The sequence below is a fragment of the Stylophora pistillata genome, chromosome 4, assembly GCF_964205215.1.
Source record: "Stylophora pistillata chromosome 4, jaStyPist1.2, whole genome shotgun sequence".
NCBI lineage: Eukaryota > Metazoa > Cnidaria > Anthozoa > Scleractinia > Pocilloporidae > Stylophora > Stylophora pistillata.
The window spans coordinates 23453390-23477808 of record NC_142522.1 but is presented as its reverse complement, the minus strand read 5'-3'; the positions used below and the strand labels follow the sequence as shown (position 1 = coordinate 23477808).

The 24419-nt window shown below is 39.4% G+C and overlaps 3 protein-coding genes across 4 annotated transcripts in view; 2 read left to right on the top strand and 1 right to left on the bottom strand.

Moving 5' to 3' along the window:
- The window catches only part of LOC111346485 (uncharacterized), a 77748-nt gene that overhangs the window by 10533 nt on the left and 42796 nt on the right, over positions 1-24419 (top strand). The window lies entirely within an intron of this gene.
- LOC148732940 (beta-1,3-galactosyltransferase 5-like) lies at positions 4975-6175 on the bottom strand. Its single transcript, XM_088758503.1, has one exon. It carries the CDS (start codon positions 6173-6175, stop codon positions 5162-5164), a length of 1014 nt encoding a protein of 337 aa, XP_088614629.1. The 3' UTR covers positions 4975-5161.
- On the top strand, positions 6205-23588 carry LOC148732939 (coagulation factor X-like). The gene is made up of 9 exons (XM_088758505.1): positions 6205-6328; positions 14814-14945; positions 15370-15718; positions 15795-16115; positions 17074-17209; positions 17644-17945; positions 22239-22334; positions 22861-22961; positions 23542-23588. The coding sequence occupies exons 1-3, from the start codon at positions 6241-6243 to the stop codon at positions 15390-15392; spliced, it is 243 nt and encodes an 80-aa protein (XP_088614631.1). The 5' UTR covers positions 6205-6240; the 3' UTR covers positions 15393-15718; positions 15795-16115; positions 17074-17209; positions 17644-17945; positions 22239-22334; positions 22861-22961; positions 23542-23588.

Below are 24419 nucleotides of genomic sequence, written 5' to 3'. Positions count from 1 at the left end.
TTCACTCATTAATTGATTCCAAAAACCCTAAACGCTTCTGGTCTTTTATAAAATCCAAAACGAAAAACAAATCAATACCTGTCACTATGAAATGGTCGGATCGTGGTGTCACGGCTTCTACTGGCAAGGACAAAGCAGAGTTATTTTGCAAATTTTTCGCGTCGGTGTTTACCCGCCCTGACCCAGCTACCGATGTCGATGAGGATGCCCATTCACATGGTTCAGGCTTCGTTATACCAGATCTCATGTGCTCTAGTGCTAATGTGGGAGAGCTTTTGCTTACCCTTGATGTGAATAAAGCCACTGGCCCGGATGGTTTGTCTGCACGTTTGCTCCGGGAGGCAGCCTCTGTAATTTCTGATCCACTGTCAAAGTTATTCAATATGTCTCTGAATAGAGGAAAACTACCTCGTGACTGGAAGTCTGCCAACATCACCCCAGTTTACAAAAATGGTGGTAAAGAATATGTTTCTAACTATCGTCCAATTTCTCTAACATCGCTTGTAGTTAAGACCCTAGAGAAGCTAGTCACAAGACATATTATGGCTCATCTAGAAGATCATGACTTGTTAAGCCCTCATCAATATGGCTTTCGAGCTGGTTTCTCCTGCACATCCCAACTTATTCGCCTATTTCACTCCTGGGCATCAGCCTTAGATAAAAACAAAACATCAGATGTCGTCTTCTTGGACTTTGAGAAAGCGTTTGACTCAGTCCCACACAAACATCTTATCTCTAAGCTTGGCCGATATGGTATCAATGGTCAGATTCTCGAGTGGCTAGGTGATTTCCTGCAAGATCGTTTCCAACGTGTTGTTCTGGAAGGTGAAAGCTCAGACTGGTCCATGGTTTACTCTGGTGTCCCTCAGGGAAGTATTGTTGGGCCAATGTTGTTCTTGTTGTATGTCAACGATATACCTGAGAACTTATCGTGTTCAAGTGAAATGTTTGCCGATGATACTCTATTGTTTAACTCAGATCATCCATCATCTGTTCATCAACCTGTGTGTGAAAGCTTGTCTCAGATCGTAGACTGGTGTAAAAAGTGGCTTTTGAAACTTAAAGCAACTAAATCCAAATGTATGAAAATCACGAGATCTAGATCTGTAACACCTTGCTCGTACAACATCAATTCAATCCCACTGGAACAGGTTAAAACACACAAACATCTTGGAGTCATTATATCATCTGACTTATCTTGGAAACCGCATGTTCTCTCTGTTGCTGCTAAAGCAAATAAGATACTTGGCCTACTAAAGCGCACATTTGGGAAAAACTCTGAAGCAATATCAATTGGATACAAGTCTATGGTTCGGCCAATTGTTGAGTATGCCTGTCCTGTGTGGAATCCACATCAACAATATCTTTCTGATAAGCTTGAAAGAGTGCAAAGGAATGCTTCCAGGTGGATCCTTGGTAGTTCTATCGACTATAGTGAACGTTTGAAGTATCTTGGCTGGCCAACACTCAACTCGCGTCGTGAATTTCTTAGTTTAGTGCAATTATTCAAATTCATTAATGGTTTTTCAAGAGTAGACTTATGTAATTACTTAACTTTCTCCAATAGTCGGACGAGATCTACCAACAATGTCACAATCTGGACGCCTTATGCTCGAACAAATATCCTCAAGAACTCTTTTTGGTATAAATATATAAAAATCTGGAATGACTTGCCAAGTGACATAGTTAGCTCTAGCTCTGCTAGTAAGTTTAAAAAAAAACTGAAAGAACACATTTTTAAATAATATCAATAATATTGCACCAATATCCATTTATCAATTAACTTGTTTTTTCAATAATTTTTACCTTTACATTTTAGTTTTATTTTTATTGCATATTGCTTTTATTCTGGGGGCTGCCGTCAATGAGAATTTAGTTCCTCTCTGGCTTGACCCTTTTTGCCTTTTTGCATCTCGATGTTATTTCTATTGTTATCTGTCTGTATTATTATTATTATTATTATCTTATTATTTAGGCAAATGAAGTTATTATAAATAAATAAATAAATAAATAAAGTTTCGCGACGCCTTCCGAGATCTCGTTTGATAACAAAGGGAAGAGAGATGAATCTTGTAATTACACTCTGTGTACACGTTTTTCGAGCTGTGCGGTCTGCGTTCTGCGTTTTCGAGGTCTGTGTTAACGAGACACCCGAGTTGCTTCGTACGATTGTACCAAAAATGATTTCATATAGTAGTACTATAACGTTAAAATTGCGACAGCGCTCGTGAATTCTATATTTGCGGCTAAAGTCAGGGGCCAAGGAACAGAAATTCCGAGATCTCGTCTGACAACATCAATGACAAAAGAATGATAGATAAATCTGGCAATTACACACTGTATACACAAAGAAAAAGTGATTGTACACAAGTCGACTGACTCAAAAGGCACACACCTAACCTCTGCCAGACTGGTAACTCGACAGTGGAGGATCGTAAACGCGATATTAGCTGTGGTCACACTACAGGGTTTTGTCCTAGGGAAACTTGACTTGTTGACAGTTTCCCTAGGGAAACTCAAATTTGCAAGTGTGACCGATTTTTCCCTAAGAAAATTACCTCGGGAAAGTTTTATCGTCTGAGGCTTGAAAACCGCAAGAGAACAAAAGAATGTCCTGTGGATTTCTCTTGACAACTACCCTAGAAAGCAGAAAAAGGGAAAAATCAAATTCCAGAGTAGCCGACCAATGGACACTCGTCGGCGATCGCGCTGGTGACAGATCCGGAATTATCGTGTTGTGAAACTAATTTAAAGTAATTACAAGATTTATCTCTCTTCCTGTCTCGAAACTGAAACTAATAATTTCATTGACAGTGAGATAACAGATAAAAATAGACGTAAAGTAGGGTAAATTGAATAAACAAAATAAAATAACTAGAAGAAAGTACAGTTAAATTAATGAATGACAGGGTTGTATAAAATTTATGTATTATTATATTTAATATTTTAAATGGTTATTTTTATTATTAAGTATTAACCACACCCACGACACCCACACCCACACCCACACGCACGACTTGTACCCACGACCCACGACCCACGACCCACGACCATTAGTCAAACTCGGTTTACGCGGGACAAATTTTGTTGGCGGCGCGTCTGAAAATTTGTCGGCTTCGAGAGAGGATCATGCATCATACGTATCTAATACCGCAGTTCAAAATACATGAACTTCATATATTCATTGTATCTGATTTATCATCACGGGTGTATTACGAATCAACTTAACGGCCTGCTCCCAGTTGGCTTGTTAGCTCAATTGGTAGAGCGCTGCACTAGTATCGCAGTGGTCAGTGGTTCGAATCCTGTATAGGCCTGACTTTTTTCAGGTCTGTCAGATTCTTCGCACATGTTACACGCGGACCCACGTGAAGCGACACGTGTTTTAGCGATTCATTAGGTAATGTTTTGTTTGTACAGTGGACCTTTGATCTAATCGATTGACATTTGAAACTAATTGCTGAAGCGAGATAAGACTTTCGTCGACATCGACATCAAGGTTGGGTTGTACTGTAAATGGGCACAAATCAGATTAAATCAATTTTAATTACAGTTTACGACTCGAAGTTTATTATAAGGTCCGTTATTCGCTATTGCATAAATGATAGCGTTCTCTACTGCGAGGATCATGCATCATACGTACCATTAGATTTAATAGCTTACGAATGATAAAGTAGACCACTGGTAATGCCCTGGGTCGACTCAAAATATGCGATAAAGTAATTTAAAACGAAGAATGTCAGTAAAACAGGTCTATTTAAAGGATTTCAAATCCCTTCCCGTAAAAAGCGGATCGAAGCAAAAGCGCCACAGATGATAATAAATGTGATTGTTTGTACAATTATGCAGCTACATTGAACTTTTGTAGAACTATCGGTAATATTACCCAGAGGCAATACCGCTTATCTAAATAACGACTATCCATATCAGTCTTACAGCATGCCAAGAGACCGTATATATTTTTAAGTAAAGAGATTTTAAAAGATTACAATTATAAAGCAATTAAATTATATAGAGGTTGAAAATAAGCAAGAGGGGCCATTAAAGAAGATCATGTCCCAACTTTTTCGGAATATTTTTGTAACTGTTTAGGTTAGATTATAGTGACGTTTCTGTCAGATCGTATTTCAGAACCTCGTGCGTCTTTACTAGTAGTCTGTGTGTACGGTCTAAATTTGCGTTCTTGAAGTTTATTGCGTTCGTTGCGAAGTCTTTGGATCTTGCGTATATAACTACTCAGGCGTACAGAGAGGACAATCGGTAAGAACGTGTTTCTACCTTTTTGGCTTCATTTCGTCGGTTATTTCTAGTTTAGTTGTTTTGCCGTTTCCTGCGTTCGTGTTTTTATCACATCCAATTATGTTTCGGCCTTGTCCTTTCATGTCGCTTAGACTAGATATTCTCGCTTGTATTTTAGTTTTACGGTTTTGTTTCGTACAAAACCGGCAAATTTGATTAAAATAACCGGTAAATATTGTAGCATCAAATACCCTAATACCCTAATACCCTAATATCATGAGTTGGACAGAGATTCGTGGGGAAAGAGAGTGAGTGCCCCCAACAATTAATGGGCGACACGCTTGAGATACTCTGTCACAAACTGCGGCAGATGCTTCTCGATATCTCTGCTACTATTATCGGTAAATGTTGTAGCATCCAATACGTGGAAAGGTACTTGTCCTAACACTCCGCTTTATTATCAGTAAATGTTGTGGCATCCAATACGCGGTAAGATGAGTTTAATTTTTTTAAGTGTTAAAATACTTAACCTGATTAGTAAACATAGGAGAGTGCGTTCAGGTCTATTGGGACCCACAAAACCGTAGGAAAAAATCGATCAAAACCCAAATCGCATGCAAAACCGTCAAAACTGATAAACTTTTGCAGGAGTAGCATTAACGAGCAACACGCTTGAGATAATCTGCGGCAAACGCTTCTCGATGTCTCTGATTCGGACATTGTCAGATGAACGACTTGTTCTAAGAGTCAGCCTTATTATTGGTAAATTTTGTAGCATCCAATAACCTAAATTTGACTATTCGAGCAACGTACATTCATAATAAGGAAGCTGTAAAAGAGCGGTACTCAAATTAATAATGGATCTTAAACAAAAATGCAAGTAAACATCACTGCCTACGCATGTGTTAACCACACCATTGAACTACTCAGGGAAAATGGCTAAATTAAACATTTTCATTTGGCACTCTTCTTCTACATCATGCCTGACTAAAGTATCAGTTGTTGGAATACAAACATATTGAGGTGGATGCCATACTTCAAAACCTCTGTTGTGCGTGATACTGAATCCGTTCTTACTCGCTAGCATGCCAACGTAAACATCGTCTAATCTAAAGTACGGAAAGGAAGAGAACGTGTCGACAAATGCAGTTACAACGTCGTGAGATAAAATATATCCAAACCCTGGGCAAAAATCGGGATAAGTTGTTCCGTTATATTCTTCGTAAGACACCTTCCATTTTCCTACTCGAGCGACGTAATCGTTCCTATAATTTTTGCCAGCGTAAAGCTTTTTCTTCGGCGTGGTGGGTGCGCTTAAGAAGGAGAGAACTCTTGGAATATGCACGAAAACGTCGTCATCCAATTTCAAAAGAAACGAGAAATTGCAATACGTTATTGCCCATTCGAAGCCCATTTTTATCTTGTGGGTTTGATTGTAATAGTAGTCATAATAGGTAGCTCGCACAAGGTCTTTAAGAGCTTCGTCTTCCTCCAACAGCAAGTTCGACACTCCTTCATCCCGTGTTTGAGCGATCAGAAAAACTGACGTCCATCTTGGTTTTGCGGATCTTTCGAATGCCCATGTCTTACGAATGTTGTTCCTTCTTTCGAAATTACCTGGAGCGGATGAGATAATCATCAGAAGATCGTAATGTTGCATACAAGATCTCCTGGTTATGAGAAATGTTTTGTGCTTCATTTGCGGGATAGAAGTCGTTGTGAAGCTTGATGAAGATTCCGTGGTTGAGTTTAGTTGATTTATTTTCGGTTCTTGCAGTTGTGTCCACTGCATATATTCTGCGACATCTACTTCTTCGTTAGCGATGTCAGAAAAGGAGGAACGAGTACTCCATTTAAGTCTTAGCTGAAAAGAGACATAAACGGCCACTAAAAAGGCTAAAGCCTTCAAAATATTTTTTCCCCGTTTTAGGATCATTTTTTTCCAGACGCCATATCAGCGTGGAAGACACAAAGGCGGGAGCTTTGGAGCACACCAAGCAGATGCACCAGGTGACGCTTAACCAGGATGCATTGCGGGATTATTGGCCGTTTTCGGTCCTTTCTGTATTTCAGAAAATGACGGCTTACCGTGAGTGAAATATTATTTGAGTAAATCATTGCAATCTTGATCGAGAACTAACTTTTTATACCTGTTAAGAAGACGTTAAAGAACTTTATAACATAGCTTGTAAATTGAAAATGAAAATGAAAAAATGAAAATGAAAAGGAAAAGGAAAATGAAAACCATACGTATGATGCACGATCCTCGCAGTAGATAGCGCTATTTATGCAATAGCGAAAATCATACCTGAAAAAAATCAGGCCTGTACGGGACTCGAACCACTGACCTCTGCGATACTAGTGCAGCGCTCTACCAACTGGGAGCAGGCCGTTAAGTTGATTCGTAATAAACCCGTGATTTTCGTGGTCTGATTTTCGCTATTGCATAAATAGCGCTATCTACTGCGAGGATCGTGCATCATACGTATCTAATACCGCAGTTTAAAATATAAGAACTTCTTATATTCATTGTATCTCATTTATCACTTTCACGGGTTTATTACGAATCAACTTAACGGCCTGCTCCAGTTGGCTTGTAAGCTCAATTGGTAGAGCGCTGCACTAGTATCGCAGAGGTCAGTGGTTCGAATCCCGTACAGGCCTGATTTTTTTCAGGTCTGATTTTCGCTATTGCTTAAATAGCGCTATCTACTGCGAGGATCGTGCATCATACGTATCTGATACCGCAGTTCAAAATATATGAGCTTCATATATTTCATTGTATCTGGTTTCATCTCGTTTCGGAACGCTAACTTCATTTCCATGCATGAATTCACCTGTCAGTTTTTGACAAATCTGAGACAAAATCTTATTTATTCGTGCTATTCCAGATCATTAAAGCATGGCGAAATAATTTTCCGAAGCAAAATAAACAACGCATTGAAGCGAACGAGAGGAAATTTCTGCCCTTTATACGTAAACTAAAGCGTTGAAAATGTTATAAAACAATTGGTTCATACGTCAGCTGTGCGTTCATCGAGATATGAAGCACTTGAGAAGTTTTGAGAGCATGCAAGAAGCTAGAGTTGCTCTCGGCTACGCCTTCAGCAACTCTTACGCATCTTTCGTGCTCTCCAAACTTCTCGCGTGCTTCATATCTCGATGAACGCACGCTGACGTATGAACCAATTGTTAATTTGCGCGCGCGACTCACGTGCGCGTGCTTTGCGATTTCGTAGTTTAATAATACCGTAAGCAAGTCACGCGGACCTTTTTAGTTTTGACGTGTGCAATTTTTATAGAGAAGAGTTGAAAGTTTTTTAGTTTATCGATTGGCGGTTTGTTTAGCGGTCGTTGTTGTATACCGTGATTCTACAGTTTACCGCGTTGGAATTAAAGTGTCTGTTTGAATTTTCCGTTTCGCTTCGGAACATTTTTGGCGACCACGGTCGGAGCAAGGTATGAGCTGTAATTGTGTATGAGGTTTCGTTTGCGAGTTGAGTTTCGGAGTTGAGTGCTATGGCTTCCGCTGAATCCGAGAATTTCGAAGTTGTTGAAGTTACCGAGAAAAATGACAAAACTGGACCGAGTGGAGTCGACAAACAGAAGCAAAAGGACGTTCTGTTGACAGAAAAGAAAACGTAACGCAAAGACGAAATTGACAAAACTCAGACATGAGTAGGAAAACTAAGCTTAAGAGATTCAGAAATAACGGACATAGAAAGTGTGATTGAACAGCTGTGGGCAGCTCTAGAGGACGTACAAGAGATTTAGAGGAACTGACTGCGTTCTATGTGGAATTCGAAGAAGAAGCTGCAAAAAAAAGAAGCATTTGAAGAGTCCGAAACGTACAAAGAACGATTGAAGCGGGTCAAAATGCGATTAAAGTCCGCGCGTCCAAAACCGAAAATATGAACTGGCCATTAAGCGAGAACACGGCGGATCGCTACGAGCAATCGGCCCGAGAAGATCAGCTTAACGAAAGTCACGGCAGCCACGACGACCGGGACTGATATATTTGAAGCCGTTAACAGTTCCGACGTTTAATGGTGACAAGAGAAAGTTTGAAGATTTTCGGGCCCTCTTTACAAGTCTCGTAAACGAGTCAACGGAGCCAGCTCATTTGAAAGTAGCAAGATTACGCTTTGGAAGCCAACCGTTGTCTTTTATTCACCGCCCCCGAATACGAGGAGGCAAAAGAAATCTTAATTAAGCCTTGGTCAAACGGCGCATAATAGAGAAAAGAGTCCTCTTGTGATGTCGACAATAGCTTAAAGAGATTCTGGGAAATTGAGAAGTCTGGCACAGACCGCGATGACGGACTCGTACTCACCGAAGAAGAAAGACTAGCTTTAATAAGCAAAGTGAAAGATTCCCTAAAGTACAAAAATGGAAGGTATCGTGTAGCCGTTCCTTGGAAAGAAAACAAACCCGATCTCTGTGACCCTAAACCTATGGCACTGTCTCGCCTACGAAGCACCGAAAGAAATTTGAAGAAGAACAGCCGCGTCACCGAAGAGCCTACTTCCCTGAGACCAAGATCACGAAGTATAATTTGAGAAATAAATCCCCTGTCATGCCCGCTATTCGCACAAACCGTTTTAAGAATACATTTTTTAATAGAATTGTTTTTAAGTATAATGTAGCTTTGTGAAAGTGTACTTCCTGTATTAGATGTAACATAAGATATGTAATTTTATCTTTTGAACAATAAAGACACACAGACACACAGAAGAATATCAAGTAACCGTCCAAGCCTATGTTGATAAAGGATATTTACGAAAGGTTCCCTCAAACGAACAGCTGCCAGCTAACGTATGGTATTTACCGCATTTTCCGGTCGTGAGAATGGATAAATCGACAACAAAAGTAAGAATCGTATTTGAATGTGCCGCTAAATCTAATGGTTCTTCCTTAAATGACATCCTAACCGAGAGCCAGATGTGTTCGAGTTTAACCGTGTAGTTTTTGGGAAGAATTCAGTCCCTATGGAGTCGCAGTTCGTCGCCCAGGAAAACGCTCGAAGAAACCAAGACCGTTATTCCCTTGCCGCTGAGACCGTCCTCAAGTCAACCTATATTGACGAATCTATTGACAGGGTTGAAAACCATGATAAAGGAGTGGAGATCGATATACCGTTAGTTGAAGACATTATGGTGAGTCGCCAGCACGCAAGCTAGGAAATGAGTCTCTAATTCACCGAAAGTTATTGAAGCGATTCAATCGGAAGAACGCGCCGCATAGATTATGATTAACAGCGGTCAAGACCCGATAACGAAGGCACTGGGAATTTCGTGGAAAAGTACTGAAGACGTGTTCACTGCTACCGCTTCTCCAGTTTCTCCAGAATTTCAGACAACAAAACGAAACGTCCTGCGTAAAGTAGCAGCGATTTTTGACCCGCTGAGATTAGTTTGCCCGTACGTTATTGTGGCAAAGATTCTACTTCAGGAACTGTGGATGCGAGGTTACCACTGGGACGACAAAGTTCAGGATGAAATAGCCAAAAAAATGGGGGCTTGGTTCGAGCAATTGAAAAGTCTGCACGAGGTGATGATTCCTCGGTGTCTGCGAAGTCCAGAGCCTGTGAAGTCGAAGCACATTGTGACTTGCGTCGATGCCTCTCAACAAGCTTTTCGTGCAGCAGTCTATATCCGCTGCGGATACGATACCGATACTGTAACTAGTCTCCAGATAGCAGCAAAGAGCAAAGTGGCGCCACAGAACCCGATGACAGAACCCAGGCTGAAACTAATGGGTGTGATTTTGGGCCTGCGCTTAACACAGTCGTTGCTGATGGCCTTAGAAGAACCATTCCAGAGCGTGACGTTTTACTCTGACAGTACAGATGTTCTATGGTGGATCCGAGGATGCGGCAAGGACTTCCGACCGTTCGTAGCCAACCGAATTGGGGAATTGCAGATGTTCACTGAGCTGTCGCAGTGGCAGCATGTCTCTACCAAAGAGAATCCAGCCGAATTATGTACAAGAGAGGTCACGCCTTAAGAATTAGCCAAATGTTCCTTGTGGTGGAATGGTCCAGACTGGCTGACAGATGATTTCATTAAGTGGTCAAAGATAAAAGTCCCGGACGAACCTAGTGAAATGTCAGAGACGAGAAATTCGAGGAGGAAAGGAGACATGAATGCTTATGCAACCCTTATGACATGTAATCTTCAGAAAGGAACCGCACCGAAACAGAGCAACACGCTAAAAGAGTGGAGACTAGATCAGAAACGGTTTTCCAGCTGGACTCGTTTCGTTCGAGTACACGCGAGAGTGAGAAGAGTACTGCAAAACATGTGCAACAGAGACAACAGGAATGAAAGTATGGAACTGTTTCCCGAATAAATAAAGGATGCTGAAGGAGAAATAGTGCGCTTGGCACAACGCAAGGCTTTTTGTGACGAGTACACAGCTTTGAGCTGAGGGAAGCCGATACCAAAGAAAAGCCAATTGATAAAGGTTAACCCGTGCATCGACGACGATAGAGTTATCCGCAGTGATGGTCGATTAAAGTTCGCAGGTTTTCTTCCATATGATACCAGATTTCCAATAATTCTGTCTCGTGGACACTGGGTGACGAAAGTTATTGCGAAGCACTATCATGAGAGGAAATCATGCTGCTGGAGTAAACTTCACTCTTTGCCAGTTGAGTGAGAGATTTTGCATTATCGCCGCACGCGAGGAGATTCGTGAGTGGGATCATGAATGTAACGAATGTAACGAATGTAAGAGAAGACGAAACAAGCCAGTTTGTCAGATTATGGCCCACTCCCGCAAATGAGGCTCCGTTTCAGCTTCAGACCCTTCGCCCAAACAGCCGTAGATTTTGCAGGTCCTTTCTATACTGTTCAAGGACGCGGAAAACCACGACAGAAAAGGTGGCTGTGCCTATTTACTTGCTTAGAAACACGAGTAGTGCATTTAGAGATGGCCTGGGGACTGGATACCGACACGTTATTAAACGCCTTCGCCCGTTTTACCAGTCGCCGTGGAGTTCCTAAAGAAGTGACAAGCGACAGAGGCACAAATTTCGTGGGCGCAGTGAGCGAGTTAAAGAAACTAGTCCGTCAGTTAGACCGAAAACATCTTCAGACCAAGACATTCGAACTTGGAGTGATAGGGAGATTCAATCCATCAGCTGCCCCACATTTTGGAGGAGACCATGAAGTAACGGTGAAAGCTGTTAAGAAGGCTACTTACGCCGTTGTGGGAGAACGGGACGTGAACGACGAGAAGCTGATCACCGTGTTCGCAGGGGTGGAGTCCCTTCTTAATTCCCGTCTGTTGACTTATCACGATACGATGTCCCATTGACACCTAACCATTTCTTGCACGGCCAAATGGGAGGACAGTTCGCTCCTGAGGCCGTTGAAACCACTACTTTGCATCCGTGTCAACGATGGCGAAAGGTTTAAGACATTATTTCACGAGTGTGGAGGAGATGGCTCAAGGAATTTGTTCCAGCCCTTAACAGTCGACCAAAGTGGACTTCAGAATGCCGAGACCTAAAAGTTGAGGATGTGGTTCTTGTAATTCAGCCCAATACCCCAAGAGGACGTCGGCCATTAGGACGGATTGTTGAAGTGTATCCTGGACGAGATGGCCACACCCGAGTAGCTAAAGTTGCGTGTGGTGTCAAGACTGTCATGAGAACGATTAACAAACTGGTTCCGCTTGGAATTAACTGTTAACTACTTAATGGGAAACACACTAGGACTACCTCCCAGTGTGGGAGGGGAAAATGTTAAGACGACGTTAAAGAAGTTTTCGCCTTGTGTTTCTGTTGTGTTTTTTGGCGATTTCCGTCGTTTTGGGCTTGCTTTACCATCACTGTTTTTGTGCGCCCGCGACTCACGTGTGCGTGCTTTGGGATTACGGAATTTAATAATATCGTAAGCAAATCACGCGGACCTTTTTAATTTTGACGTGTGCAATTTTTATAGAGAAGAGTTGAAAGTTTCCTAGTTTATCGATTGGTGGTTTGTTTAACGGTCGTTGTCGTTTACCGTGAGTCTACAGTTTACCGTGTTGGAATTAAAGTGTCTGTTTGGATTTTCCGTTTCGCTTCCGAACAATAGCCTCATCTGGTTTCTGTAAGTGTCTATCGTCTAGGTACAACGTATTTTTTTTCGTTTCATTTCGCCTTCGCGATAATAAAGCCGCCGAAAAAGAGATGGTTTTAGACGATGAAAAGCCGCCCTAATACATGGCTGACCACAGGTGTCTCAAGCTCACGTCATGAGGAAAGGCGAAGGATTATTTCAAGAAATGTGACGCGATGTTAAGTTATGCGAGTTATCGTTGAGAATTTGAATGCGTTTTAAAGAATAGTATGGGGAACAAAATATGGTCCATTTAAAACACTAAATATTCCGAAATACGAACATTTTACACGTTACATTAATAAAACTTACTAATTCCTTGTGTTTCTATTGTGTTTTTTGGCGATTTCCGTCGTTTTGGGCTTGCTTTACCATCACTGTTTTTCCTGTTATCAGACGAATAACAGCATGGGTATTCCGATTGACAGTTTGAGCGGGGCAAGATATGTTACTTTTAGACGCTGGATTTTAATTTATCTCTGAGTTGCGACGCCCGGTTGACGGTTAAAAGAGAAAGAATTATTATGTTGTGTTCATCGGGTGTAAACAGAAACAAAAAGTTAATACTTTTGGCGATCTCCGTTTATTACAGTAAACTAAGCCTCACAAATTACAACGTCCGCCTTTGAACGACTAAGGGCTTGTTCCGATATACTTTTCGCTGCATTGAGTCGAAATGATGCTGCCCAAGGGACGCAGTCACCTCGTACAATCTATCTTCATGCTCCTGTAAAACTCGGCAGTCGTTGATCTGTCGTACATTTACAAATCACGGCGCCATGAGCAGTGTGTCAGCTGAGTGCCATGGTAAAAAATCGATCAGGTTTTAATGAGCCACCATTCAGTCGAATTTTTCTAAACATTTCAGTTTCAGATCTTGCTATTAGTCTGAATGAAAGGCTCCTTGTAGCTACCTCATGGTAAATCTTACGTATTCACTTTAAGCATTAGCCGAAGAAAGAAGCCATTGACTTGCTTTGTCATTCTTGCCAAAATATGTTTCAAGCCAGAGTTAATAGAGAGGAATTAACTCTATTAACTCTGTTCAAGTAGTCTTGTAACGCTACCATATGACAAATATGACAAAATCCATGATCTTATCGCCTGATATTCAGTCATCAAAGTAGCATCTTTTCCGTATGACAAGATATCCTTTGAACGAAAGGCAACACATGGTGTAGGACTCGAAGACCTTTTTTATTTTCAAGGGAATCTGCTTTTAAAACTGAATCATAATTTGCGGCGACAGGTGAAGCTCTACTTTGGAATAATTTCAAGGTACTTTCATATTCGTGTTCTGATCAAGTTTTCACGACACACTGTCTGTTATTACTTCTTTTTAGGGCTGTCCAACAACCAACAGTCGTAAAAATGGAGGTGTGTGAGTGTATGACGAGAAACAACAATGTTATTCATGTGAGTGCAAGGCTCCTTGCACCGGAGAAACTTGTACTAATCTGGTTAAGAACAGCGGAATAGAGATGGTGATGTAATGTCAGTCAAGGAAAATGGCAAAATATTTATTCTCCGAGACTTGGAACCAAAAAAAAACCAACACTTTAATGGGACAAACACCAACGGTGAAACAAAATGAAACAGAGCGTGTTGAGAAAAAAATGTAATGGAAAACTGACAGGAATGGAAAAAGTTCAAGACTATAAATATTATGTAGTTATTGACTGATTGGGAGGGTTGGACGGGAAAGGATTTGGCTCGAGGTCATGATGTACGGACCGAGCGCAGCAAAGTCGATTTGTCCGTGCCGCATGACCGAGAGCCAAATATTTCCCCATCCGGCACGACCAAACTCAGTCATTAAGCAATTTATCATATGATTACCAAGTGTTAAAAATTTGGGCATAAGTAGGACGCAATAGACCGACACATGCACCACACGAACACACACAAAAAATCTTCAAATAAAACTTTTCTTTTAATTTTTCAAGTCAGAGCAAGAAACTCCCAATTCCTTGAAGAATGCGACTTTTTTCTCATTTCTGTTGTCCTTTAAGGTTTTGTAAGAAAGCAACACGAGGGCAGCAGGGCCGAACGGCCTTTTCCAGACCGGCTCAAGTCAACCCGCTCGGCCCTGCACGCTTCAACTTTCACTAAGTTAACCTGTGAGATTGCGCGAGCGGGGCCGAAAGGATCATGATAAATAATTGTGTATACGTGTCTGGCTAACTTTTAATTTGAAAAATATCTCAAGAACATTACATCTTTTTTTTAAGTTAACAAATTAAAAAATTCAGATTGTATATGCATATTTGGAGAAACGACCGTTGTATACGTGGCTGGTACAGCGGCAAAACTGCCCATCGTCATATCAGTCAAATCAGTCCCACGTCTTTAATGTAAGTGTCCAATGATTTCTGAAGTCTCTTCATGTTAACCGCCGTTAATTGCGTAGAACGTATAACAGAACATTTCTGACAATTCTTAACGCTATCTTAAACTCCCAAAAAGTTGCTTGTGACAGCCATCACTGCAAAAACAGTGGAACTTGCACAGAAGGAGTCAACGGATATAACGGTAGCTGTGTACCAGGATTTCACGGGACACTGTGTGAAGTGATTGATGGCCTGCCTTGTTCAACAGGTTTGTAGAGACGTGAAACAGATTTATACTTCGATGTATGAATGCCTAAGTTTTAGCAACAGGTTTTGGTGTTTTTTGCGATAGATACGCTTTTCGCAATCAGACTTAGCAGGTTCTTCTTAAAAACAACTCAGTCTATTTTTAAAATTATATGCAAAAAGAAAAAAATTTTGTCCCGCGACAAGTTGCAAGGTGAAAAACGCGAAACATCGACCCAAAACTTAAACTTTATTAATTTGCTTAAAGATACATTTGGTACCTATTTAAATCACGTACCCATTCTACTGATTTCCTGCCCTATCACCGGCCTGTCAATTGACCTGTGTACAAATTATGTTCTAACCAAGTCCTTTTGTCGCAATTTTGGCACCGACAGGAGCTGTTCATAAACCCAACTGTATTTTATACCTCATTGCTTTTTTAGTGCAACACTCTACAACTATGTAACATTTGGCACATGCAGAGGCTGCCTCCCAGAATCGAAGGCTTTCAACTTGTGGACAGTTATACACGCGTGTGTGCGTGTCTATGCGCGTGTGCATGACGCAATTTGCGTAACAAACGAACAACAACTGGCATCTAGAATGTAAACACAAAATGGCGGCCATCTTAAGGTGAATACGGAATGAACTGCCTATTCTGATACCACAGCAGCAGAAAAAATGGCAGTTTAGAGATCTCTCTCCTTCCCATGTATGTTATCTGCTGTTCGAGGGTGCTTACATGGAGAATGTGACATAAAAGCGGCTGGAAAACTCTAAAATAAAGACAAGGTGAGACAGTGGTATCATATTGAATACTCATCATCATCATCATCATCATCATCATCATGTTTATTTGTTCAAGCAGGTTGAATTTATTGGCAACTGTATAAGCTGATGTGGACCTGCTGTTTTCCCACCAACCCACCCCAGGGGAGGACATCCAGCACACAGTAATCTCGTGCGTGGGAAATTAACGTCTCTTACCCCTTACCCTTTAAGAGACGGGACCTCCGGCTTTACGTCCTATCCGAGAAGACGAAACAATGTGAGTGAAGTGTCTTGCTTAAGGACTCAACGTTAAGCCCCAGCCAGGACTTGAACCCGGGCCGTTTGACCCAGAATCCAGCGCACTGACCACTGGACTACTCACGCCTCACAAGGTGAGGCGTGAGTAGTCTCACCTAGGGTGAGTAGACTCACCCTACTAAGGTGAGCACTGCTCTACGGGCATAATGAATCATTTTATCTCTGCTTCCTATTACCTTTCGTTGTGAAGCAAGCAAGCCTGCAGTATTTCCGGTATATTCTGTTATTCTATGGGCACAGTTTTTAATGCTTCAAGCGATGTCTGAATACTTCTCTCCACCAAAGGAGCTGAGCTCGCAGCACCGTGACAGTCGCTACCTCAGTCTTTGCCTCGTGGTAAAAAAAAAAAAAAAAAAAGATTTAATGAAGCTTACATTTAAGGCAGAGCGTTTCTTTAATTTCCAGGACTTTCTAAGTACATCCAGGAAAGGTTTCCGTATAACCTCATACCAATAAAAAACAAAGCCGTAGTCTCCCCAAAGGAAATCTGTTGTTTTACAGTTGCCAAGCCTTTTATTCTGAGTGAGGCTGAAGGTGACCTTTTTTTGTGTCTATAATTTGATGATTGGATACTCTAAAAAGAGTGGGGAAAATTATCCCAGAAAGGTTCTTGAAAAGAGAAATAAGGAAATCTGAGTCAAAATTTAACCCTGGGTTAGTGCCAATTGGCTTTCGAACAACAGTGCATGGACCCAGAACCCAAATAGGAAAAAATCTAAAACACATGGGATACCAAATTTGATAGCCATTTAGCTTTTTCGATGAGTACTGACAAAATAGCAAACTGCAATGACATAAACCAATCTAAAAAATAGGCAAACTGCAAAACCAAGAACCCAATGCCCTTTTCCTTTGCAAAAACTTAAAAGGTGCATAAGCAGCATGCACAATAAAAAAGGAACAAGGTTTCCCATACTTTAGTCAAATACTGTCAATGATCAACCAAAAACCGCATGGGATTGTTCAATTCTGAAAAACTAATTTCTTTAAGCATAAGTTCAAATATTGTTAGGTCTGCAAGCTGTACAAGGCATTAAAAAATGCATTTGTTTTCTTAGACTCCTTTGTACTTGAAGTGAATGTATTTCTGGTACCGGCACTTAAAATGCATTCCATGAACAGTGAATTTGTCAGATGTGAAGCATCAGTCTGAAAGTCAGTGTGGATTTGCTTTTTAAGGGTGCCTTCATTCCAGTAAGTGCCCCCTCTTTAGAAAGCAACTATACAAATTTGTTTTCAATTGGTAAATAAGTGCCCCTCCTTACATACAATAAGCCCCTCTATTCTGTTTCAGTGATAGGAAGACTAGAGTACATATTCCCTACCTTTATTATTCAAATATAATATCTGTACATTTGTTACTTTAATTATTTTATAGTTTCTGATATTGTTCCTTTTTAAATACACATCTAAGCTTTGTTTAAAGCATGTTCTGTTCTGCTGTTTATAAAAAAAAAAGAAATAAGTTCCCTGTCAGTAATAGGTGCCCTGTCTGGAGTAAGCGTCATCCCTTGAGGTACCTGAAGCAAATAAGGACCCCACTGCTAAATCAGATCATTACAGTACTTGGTTTCTAGGTGACTGAAGAATTTTGTTGACAAACAAACCTTGTCCCAAAAATTTTTTAGGTAGAAATGAAACACTGCTTATGGCTGATGAAAAGAAACCTGTCAGTGAATGTGAGTTACTGGTGACATCACATGAAAACGAATATTGTCCACAGTCTTTGCCTTGTTCACTTCCTCTGTCTGGTCCCCGTTTTGTGATGAATGACAGAAACTGAGAACAACTTATTGAATTCAACATGGTGGTGAAAGATTGGAGGAATGCAAAAGACATCGTGTCTACGATGGGTGTACAATGTAGGAGAAGAGGAAATGACTCTTAAAGTTCACTCACACAGTCCATGTGCTGCACACACTGCATCGAGGTAAGCTGTAATTTAGTTTCTCCAAATCAATTAATAGTGCCTTGTTGCAACCGCTAGTTACTGTCTTCTTTTAATATAGTACCAAGTTAATAAGTTTGACACCTGGGTGGTGCTGTTTTGATAAAATTTTCATCCCTTGTCTCATAGAGACTTTCATGGAAACTTGAAATCAATGTTTCCCATTTCAAAATCCCAAGGTCTTAGTTTCAAAGATATTTATGTGTATGTAAGTTTTAAACTATATCACTAAAATATGCAAATTGGACAACTGATGGTGTCATTTACTCTACCTGATTTTAAATCAGGAATGAAAAGAGAACTAATTCTCCATCAATATGCAACAGTTACTACTGAAATTGGTCATAATATTGGTCCAGAATGCCACACACTCACTGTTGTTACAATATACTGTTCCCTAGACAACACACTCTTTTCTTGTCTTATCTAACCTAAATGAATTGTTTCAGTTATTTTAATAATTGAAGCTCTGTAAATTTTAATTTAAGTTGCTCAAAAGCTTTGAAATGCATGTCAGATCTTGCAATGAAGGTAGTGATCATCAAATATAAAAATGCAAGGTTGGCTAGAAAATCCATATACCATTATGTCAGGTCTGGAACTTAGTAAGTTGCTATGAAAACAAAATTATGAAGCTCAGATCACACGTCTAGAAGGGTCAGACATTTCTAAATTCCAATCTGTTGAGATTTCTTTTTCTTTAAACTTGTTCCAAAATGTGGCTGAGTCTTAATAACATCTCCAACACCTCTTGAATGGCAAAATGTGTATAAATTATGTTTTATGCCGGTACATATTTTCAAACTGCATTTTTTTGAAAACCTGTGGGTATATAATTATATACACCTGTTTTTAGAAAACTTTGAGATTTGAAAACCAATGTATGAAATATATATACCTATTATTATTAAGAAACATGTGAACCATAGTTTACCCTCTGTAATTGGCAATTCTCTACGCAAGTCAGCATTTTTAGTGAATTTAAAGTTGAAAAACCAGTCTTAACATCATGAAATGAAAAACCATCTGTTTACTGACAAAAACATGTTTATCAGAACCATCTTTACTCAGCCCAGTTTGAATAGAACCTCCTCTCCAAATGGCAAAAAGAATTTAAAATTTATTTTCCAAAAATATTCTGTACAGCAGCAAGGTACAATTAACCCAAGTTTATTCAGTACATACTGCAAATTTATTTTGAACAGTGGAATTCTTTTTATCGAAGAAAGACAGTTTTCCTCACTGAAGAGGCGTGACATATACTGCTGTTGCCACAGAAATGTTATTATTTTTTTTCAAAAGGAATGATTATGCTTTTTACAAACTTTAGATAGGGATAGAATAAGATAGCAAGAGGAAAACGGAGATATGCAACTAACCAATTAAAATGTGGAGAGGCTGATTGCGTCAATTCCAAAGGTTAAATAATGAAACTTGATTCCAAACAATCACAGCATGAATAATAAAAACTTCAAAATGAATAAAACTGTAAACGAGTAATAGTTGTGTAAACAAACAAAAAGTAGAACGTGTTACAAAAGTAACACTGATTGGATCACTTTCTTACAGCATGATTGACTTACTGGTTGAATAATTGGCGCATATGTACTGGCTGACTGACTCACTGACTATGGGACTGACTGGCAGGGTGGCCGACTGGCTGACTTAATTATTGAATGGATGCACTGACTCTGTGGCTCAATTACTGGCTGATCCGCTGACTGACTGATTGGCTGACTGACTGACTGGCTGACTGACTAACTGACTGGCTGACTGGCTGACTGACTGACTGGCTGACTGACTGACTGGCTGACTGACTGACTAACTTTGTGGATGACTCTGATTATTAAAGGGACTACTGATATTTGAAGGTAAGTTTAAATGACAGACCAGCTTCTGCCTGGGATGTATGACTAGCTGACTTTATACTCTGATGCTATAAAGCTGCTCATTTTCAGTGTTGGACTAAGCTAGCTAGCTGGAACTAATACACAAATTTTTACGTTCAACTGATTCCAACTTTTTTTAAATGGTGATAATTACTCCTTGAATAAGGACAGGCATTTTGTTTCACAAAAGAAAAAAGAGTATGAAAAAGAGCATTGGACAATATAGGTAGAGATTCTTGGAGGTTCTGTATGCAGTGTGGGTACTTCTGAAATTTTCAAAAAAGTAAACAAAATAGAACAATAACAACTGGAAGAAAGATATTTATTTCCTGTAAATTGTGTTTTTGTTTTTTTATTTATCTGTTACGATTTTATGGCCACCAAAGAAAAGTAAAAAAAAAATAAAGATAAAAATAAATGATAAAAATAGCATATGGAAGATATATAAAGGAGTCCTTGACTCAGAGTAGAAACAGACTGCCAAAAAGTTAATTAAAAAATTAAATCACCCCCTCATTCCACCCTTTAATAAGACTATAACAATAATAAATTTCTGGCTTTCAAGCAAAATGTTATTTTTTTAGATTCAAGGCAAGTGTCCATAGGCATTAAACTCCATCTACTATAATTTACAATTCTATGAAAAAATGAGTATTTTAGCATATTTATTTTTCAGAGTTAAATCATTGCTATGTCTAAGGGAGTACTGGTCATGTTCTGAATATAAATCAGCAGAAGGTTGAATATCAACATTAATCATGCCATTCAGTGCTTTGTAAAGGAAAGTAACATCGGCTAAAACTCTCTTTGTTCAAGTGATAGTAAGTTCAGTTTCTTTAATTAACCACTTGGCTAGTAAGTTGAAAAGTTTGGGTCAAGCCCTGGAGGTGTTTGTAGTCAAACTTCCCTATTTGATTTCTCTGAAAAAAAAAAAAAAAAAAAAAAATTATGTGAGTCAATAGATTGGCGTGAAGCTTCAGTCCAGGTAATCAGTGTGTATTTTAGTGTTCAACATTAACTATTTTAACTGAGGTACGCTTACTTACATTTTTTAGGCAAAACTCTATGATTATTTGCTGAGTAAGGTCGAGAGTCTGTCTACTGTTTTGATATTAAACAGGCTTTTAACAAGGAAAAAAATAATTTAATGATGTAAAGTAACTGCTGATGGCTATTTAACATGTATTGATCTTCGGAATGCTTGTACATGTAGGGTTAAAATAATGTAGGGTAGTTTTCGAAAATACGGACATGGGTAATTTGCACGCATTTAGTGCAATAATACAAACTTTAAGTAAGTCTCAGAATGAAAGGACAAAAAACAAAGAAAAAAAGGAAAAGGGAAAGCAAGCAGTGGGCATTTGAGCCATTTTATTGTGTTTCATATTTGAGAAAGATGAGTAGTTGTAAGTGAATGCCACTCTCAAAGAAGCTCTGAGCCCGCAGAATAACTGCACATGAGTCGCAAAAAAAGATTCAAATGCCACTGCATAATTGGGTAAATGGGATGTCACCTTTTCCTCTTGGGCCTGAGGTAAAACTGATCCTAGTGGAAGGACAGAAGAAGAGAATGTAAAATAAGATACGTTTGGAAACATCACAATCCATGCTCATCTGACAGAAAAACTGACTGATAGTATTGGTGGAAAGGCTGCATTTCCGTCACAGAATTTATGATTGTCAGATAGAACGTTAAACTGACAGACACTTACAATATGTCCAGGCTTTAGATTGAAAGGTGGTTTTGATTTTACATGCTATTTAACTAGGATATACTCTGCATGACTGACTTGCTGACAACTAACTGGCCAAATGTTCGACTATCAACTTCTTGGATTAAGACACGGACTGACTGAACAACTGGCTGATCAAATGACTGACTTAGTGTCTAGTATTTCCTTAGATGTTCAAACTGGTAGTTACACTGACTGACTGTGGTTTCGTGACTTGGCATCTGACTTTCTGCTAAGCCAACTGACCAGCACACTGGGTTTCTAAGGTATGCCAAAAAAACTATCTGGCTGAGTGGCAGACACACTTCAAAACTAACTGGCTGACTGTGTGACTGGCTGACTGACAGATTTCAAGACAGGTTGGCTGACTGACTGGCTTGTTATCTCACTGTCTGGGTGTTCTCACCATGGATTCATAAAGACACCCGCTAGGTAAAGCTAGGAGGTATGACTAGGTCGATGCCACTAAAGCCATGGAAAAAATCTGTGATGTTCAAACGTGCTTGGCTCGGAGCAGTGATCTGGAAATCAGTGCTGCTATCTCAGTTCAATTTCCGAGTGCAGCAAATTGAAGTCATGAGACTTACAATACTTCCTCGCCCTGCTATTTGAACATGTGTTGAAATTAATCTCTTTGTTGTGATGTCTTTCAGGTAAACAGGGAATTGCTTAAGGAGACTAATTGTGCCTGATTATAATCGATATGAGATTGAAAGTCGCTAGCTGATGTCCTTATCATTCAGCAACAGGTAAGTACTGCTTGCAAAAGTACTCCAAGAGTACTTTAACATGCATGATGAATTCGACGCCGTCCGCTTGTTTAATTGTAGTCATGTTGTATAGTTACTCAAAGAGAATAATTGATAATCATCCTTTGAAATTGAATTGTTGTTTTTTTAATAGACATCATCCAGGCTGAATAACTAGATGACCAAAATTTTACTTTTTCTTTGTCCAAAGCTCGGAAATGTTAAAAGCTCACTCTCCGCGAAATACATATAAATGGGATATAAATTTTTTGATGAAAGTTAAAGTGAAAGCTAAAGAGGCACTGACTTTGTTGTTATTTTGTCATTCCTTCGATTGATGAGTGGAATTCGTCTTGTTGTTGAATCCATGTTATTGAAAAGTGGGTGTTTCATTCCTATACTATAGTGGTCTCCAGTTTTCATAAACAACACATAGTATTTCGATATTTCTACCATACATTTGAGATTGGAAAGATTTAAAAACTTATTGCTAAATGACATTCTTCTGTTCTCCGCTATATTTCAGATTTTGAAAAGAAGCGTAGGAGAAGGAAATGGGCTCAAGATCACTCTTACGTCTAAAGAACCTAACCCTTAAGCTAACCCTAAGCAAGGAAGGAAGGCCAAGTATGGCTATATTTACTGCTATCGAGATTTAAGTGAAATTCTATTTAAATGTAGACTAAGAGGAGTCATCTTTACGTTCCTATTTCTAAGATAAGTGTTTGTGGTTGCAACTTACTTTAAACTTCCTTTAAACATTTACTTTAAACAGATTTCCGTTTCCCTAGTTTGCCAGATTGCCGTGATTACAAGTTAAGAATTTGGCGAGTGGCTCGCAGTTTTTATCGTCTTGAATGACTTTCGATTTCCTCTTCAGCTTTTATGCGAAGGTGTCGTCGGCTTCCAAGATGTGTTACTAATTGCCGTCGGGGTTCTTGGATTTATCGTCGTTGTTTTGCAGAGGACAACTAGGAAATGTACAAAGTTGCTCATCTCACCTGCTTAGCTATTATTCTGCAAAATAAATCTTTTGTTTCACCACGTTATCGTTGCTATCGCTGTCGTGGTTTGCGCAGATCCGTATTTCATGGTGCAAGCAAAGGGGGTATAGTTGTAGTAAATGTTATTTTTTTTTTACTCCGGTTGCCGCTGTTGTAAAATTATTAACTGTTGTCGTTATCGTTGCTTACCTTTCTTCTTTCAGGTAAAGCAAAGACCTCAAGTTGAAAATGACGATCAGAGAGAAGAAAATGGTGAGAACAATTGATGTTATTGTTAAATGTTCAAAACAGAAATCGTCGCTCTTTCTTTAGAAGAAATATTAAATGCTCTAAAGTCTCGTTTTCATTTCTTTTTTTATTTACCGTGTTGTTAATTAATCTTAAATAGTACACTTGACTGGGTGTCAGTAACAGATCTGTTACTGATTTATTACCAGTTATATTCGACGGAAAAATTGATAAATTATTTTTGTGTTGTACAATTTCCTTCAGATTGAAAGAGAAAGAAGAAATAAAACGTCCAAGAAAGTATCAGCGTGGAAAGGAAGGATGAACTGACGAACAATCGGGGGTCGCTAGACGCATGTGTGTTGTTATAAATGTTAGTACCACAAGGTAGATAACGATAATAAAGTTTTAAGAAAGTTGTTTTTAGGGTGGGGGGGGGGGGAATAAAACTGTCTAAAATGATTGTAATATTACTGTATTCTACGATTGTAAGAGGAAGATACTAATATTACTATTGTTATATACATGTATAATGAAAGATTGTATTGTAATACTGTACTGTAATGTAAGTTGACTGTTTTCATAGATGTATACTACAGCGTACTGACTAAAATTGACGGATGTCTGAAGGGAACCTCTTCTGGTTAATTTTCCAGAGTAGTTAGATATCTGTTGGAAACTGTCTAATGGAGGCAGGTTTGTTGGGGAATTGTGGAAGGATCAAACCCCAATTTTTCACTTTATTCTCTGAATTAGGGGTCGATCCAATTTAGCTTCTTTCGAAGATTGATAATTGTCTCTGGTCTCGTGCTGATTGGGTGGTCCAAGAAACCTGCGAAAGAAGGAAATAAAA

What these genes read in the sequence shown, in the direction of transcription:
- LOC148732940 (XM_088758503.1), bottom strand. Translation starts at nt 6,175, where the DNA reads ATGATCCTAAAACGGGGAAAAAATATTTTGAAGGCTTTAGCCTTTTTA.
- LOC148732939 (XM_088758505.1), top strand. Translation starts at nt 6,241, where the DNA reads ATGCACCAGGTGACGCTTAACCAGGATGCATTGCGGGATTATTGGCCG. An exon ending in TCAGAAAATGACGGCTTACC is followed by an intron (nt 6,329 to 14,813) that starts GTGAGTGAAATA and finishes ACTCCCAAAAAG; the next exon opens with TTGCTTGTGACAGCCATCAC. An exon ending in TGGCCTGCCTTGTTCAACAG is followed by an intron (nt 14,946 to 15,369) that starts GTTTGTAGAGAC and finishes TTGCTTTTTTAG; the next exon opens with TGCAACACTCTACAACTATG.